This window comes from Mustelus asterias, unplaced genomic scaffold (assembly GCF_964213995.1).
Source record: "Mustelus asterias unplaced genomic scaffold, sMusAst1.hap1.1 HAP1_SCAFFOLD_2608, whole genome shotgun sequence".
Classification (NCBI taxonomy): Eukaryota; Metazoa; Chordata; class Chondrichthyes; order Carcharhiniformes; family Triakidae; genus Mustelus; species Mustelus asterias.
Window position 1 is genome coordinate 35,177 of NW_027592553.1, and position 3,662 is coordinate 38,838.

The 3,662-nt window shown below is 45.7% G+C and overlaps 1 gene segment (V, D, J or C); it reads left to right on the forward strand.

Annotated features, from left to right (window-relative positions):
- The first annotated feature begins 643 nt into the window (after positions 1 to 643).
- Positions 644 to 1,180, forward strand: LOC144489855 (T cell receptor alpha variable 17-like). The segment is given in 2 exon segments: positions 644 to 701; positions 888 to 1,180. Coding segments are annotated over 2 exon segments (351 nt in total).
- Positions 1,181 to 3,662: the final 2,482 nt, after the last annotated feature.

Below are 3,662 nucleotides of genomic sequence, written 5' to 3' on the forward strand. Positions count from 1 at the left end.
CACTCCACCATTCAATCATGGTTGATTTCAACTCCATTTACCCGCTCTCTCCCCATAGCCCTTAATTCCTCGAGAAATCAAGAATTTATCAATTTCTGTCTTGAAGACGCTCAACGTCTCGGCCTCCACAGCCCTCTGTGGCAATGAATTCCACAGACCCACCACTCTCTGGCTGAAGAAATTTCTCCTCATCTCTGTTCTAAAGTGACTCCCTTTTATTCTAAGGCTGTGCCCCCGCGTCCTAGTCTCCCCTGTTAATGGAAACAACTTCCCTACGTCCATCCTATCTAAGCCGTTCATTATCTTGTAAGTTTCTATCAGATCTCCCCTCAACCTCCTAAACTCCAATGAATATAATCCCACGATCCTCAGACGTTCATCGTATGTCAGGCCTACCATTCCTGGGATCATCCGTGTGAATCTCCGCTGGACCCGCTCCAGTGCCAGTATGTCCTTCCTGAGGTGTGGGGCCCAAAATTGCTCACAGTACTCCAAATGGGGCCTAACCAGTGCTTTATAAAGCCTCAGAAGTACATCCCTGCTTTTGTATTCCAAGCCTCTTGAGATAAATGACAACATTACATTTGCTTTCTTAATTACGGACTCAACCTGCAAGTTTACCTTTATGTCGATAGGATCCGACATGAAGCTCAGCTTCGCTTCAGTGATCATCTCCCTGGATTTCTTACTCTTCCCTCAGTGTAAGTGTGGTCGCTATTTCTGACAGCGATATTTCACACATTAGCGATGCTATGTTCTGTTAAATAGTATTCTGTTTTGTTGTTATCTTGTATTATGCGTCCAATTGTACTTTATTGTGCAACATTGTATTGCAGTATGAGATTTTAATTTTATGATGTTGTTGCATATCTACATATCCTTCCCAGATGCCGCTGGCAGTGAAGAGGTATCACAGTCCCCAGAGTCTGTGGTGGTTACCGAGGGAGACCTGGCATCGTTGAACTGTTCCACTACAGCAGCTGGACGGGTCCTACAATGGTACAGACAATACCCGGACCGAACCGTGCAGCACCTGGTGAGCGGTACCAGCGATCAGGGCAGGATCAGGGCTCGGAACATTGTTGCAGAGAAACGAAGCGCTCTGAGTGTTGGCGACACTCGGGTGACAGACACTGCTACCTATTTCTGTGCAGTGGAGGCACAGTGTTGTAAAGATTAATGCGAGTCGTACAAAAACCTATAGAGGAGCAGTCCTGACAGTTTGTCGCCTGTGCTTCATCAAAGAGATAGACATTTTATAAACTTTATTGTAGTAAATCCAGTGAACAACACAGCCCTCCAAATCGATAGCAAATCATTTCCTTCGCAAGCCGTACCGGGAGATATCAGCAGAAGTAGTCGTGTTTCATAAGTCATTTGCATCTGTTTGCGATTTTCTGGGTTCTGTGGTGTAATGGGTATTACTCTTGACTTTGAACCCAGCGATCTGAGTTCAAATCTCCGCAGGACCTTGCTTTTCTTTGTCAATGCCGATGATTGCTTTGCTGAAGGACATTCCGCTTTAAGTTTTCACCAAGTGCGAATCGAGAGGACAATTTGTCAGCCTATTCCACTGCTATTACAAAGCACATTGCTGGGCCTCTGTCGACAGATGCCCGCAACATCAGTGTTTCTCTTTCTCATTTTCACTCCTCTTTAACGCTCTGTCGATAGAAAGGAGCAGTTGGTGTCAAACAGCAACAACCCTTATTGACCAAGAATGTGTATGTGTGAGATCTGAGTGAAAGACCTCCTGCCTTATACTGGCGCCTGTTGGTTTCATGATGTCACGGTGAGCACGTTGGACTTTCAATCCAGCAGTCTGAGTCCGAGTCTCGGTGGAACCACGATTCTCACCGTCCCAACTCCTGTTTATCTTGGGACTCCTGTTTACCCTGTTCATGTTGAGTGAGGTTTTGAGGGTTTTTGTACAGGTTCAGCCCAGCTCTGTGTCTCTGTGGGTCTCAGTGCGCAGTAATAAACCCCGGCGTCTGCCAGCTCTGTTTTAGACATTTTCAGCGGGAGGGTACGGGTTGTATCATTGAGCTCCGCTGATAAACGGTCTCCTGGGAATCTCTCTTTGTTCCCGGTATATTTGCTTCTCATCAGTAGATACTCCATGGATCCGCTGGGATACTGACGGTACCAGAATAGGTAATAATTGTCAGTGCTTGCAGTTGTATAATTACAGAATAGCTGAACATCATCTCCTTCACTCACTGTGACTGCAGCCGGGATCTGTGAAACTGGATCTCCTCCACATTGTCCTGTAAGAGCCAAGAGTAATGCGAAATTAAACGATGTCAGTTCACTTCGTTTAATGGCCGGATTCGGCCCGTCACCCTGGCCAATAATCTGAAAAATGAATCACAGCATCGAAACAGGAATATAAATCCCGCAACACGCAGGTTGTAACGGGAACGTGTTTGTCGCGGTTAAACGACACTCCGTTAAATGAACACCTTCGAAGGAGATCAGATCCTCGCCTTCGTTTCACGTTATTTGATGGGGAAACTAAACTGTCCGTGGGTTTTAGATCTCGGGTTTGTCAAAGCTTTCATCCAGATTTTATCAAGTTTGTCAAAGTCCCTCAGCGGCTCCGGCGGGGCCTGCAATCCCACCTTAACTCTTCACTCTCATTCAGCTGAGGTATTTTGCCTCCTCCCTTGCTGAAACAAAGATGATTCTAATTGATATTAGAATCAATATATATTTTACCAGTGCGTTAATCGAACTGCTCAATTGAATGCAGTGAATGGTAAATATGTGAAACACAGAGTTTGTAACTTGTGAACCTACCGGTTAGTAGAGCTGCAGCTGTGAGGAATAAGCACAGAGTCACAGGAGACATGTTTGCAGAGAGGTCGAGGGGGATGTGAGCCGAGAGGGTTGAAGTTGACATTGTAATTGTCAAGAGCTGGTGAGAAGTTGAGTTACATCCGGGCCGCTGTTGATTGGTTCATTGCTGACAACGTCATTCATTGACAGCCAACCGTAGAATTCCATTGTCTTCAAATGACCCAATCAGCGCTCGGCTCCCTTGGCTCTCAGCGTCGGGAGAAATAAACTGAGGAGTTTGTTCCCCCCTCGGGGACCTGGGCAGGGATGAGACCCAAACTTGTCCATTTAATCTCTTCAACCTGTAAGGCGGAGTGAGAACAGGAAATCGGTTAATTTTTAACTGTTTTCTTCCTTTTATTCCTTTATTGTCTTTCTTATCCGCCTCCTACGCTTTCCCCTTTCCATTTCTTTCCTCCTCCTTTGCTTCCCTTTCCCCCCGTTTTCTCAATTTTACCTCTTTTCCACCCATCTCCCCCCTCCCTCCTTATCTTCATCTGTCACAGCTTACCCTCTGATTTCAGTTTCTCTGTCGTTTGGCCATTCACACCTACTTTTCTCTCTTTGGACTGCCATTTGCAGCTTTTCCCTTTGTTTTTGTGGCTATGACTCATATAATCCATCTCGGTGGCTCTGTCGGTTTCTGCTGATACCATTGCATGTAGTACATACCCTTGTCTGCATATTTACAATCTAACTGCACCGAATCCTCCGCTGATACGGTTATTGTCACCGGTGACTGAGTTACTGGATCTGCGCACAGTCCACCTGCAAAGGGTGAGGAATAAAATATAAGAGTTAATGTAAATTTGTTTGTATCTGCA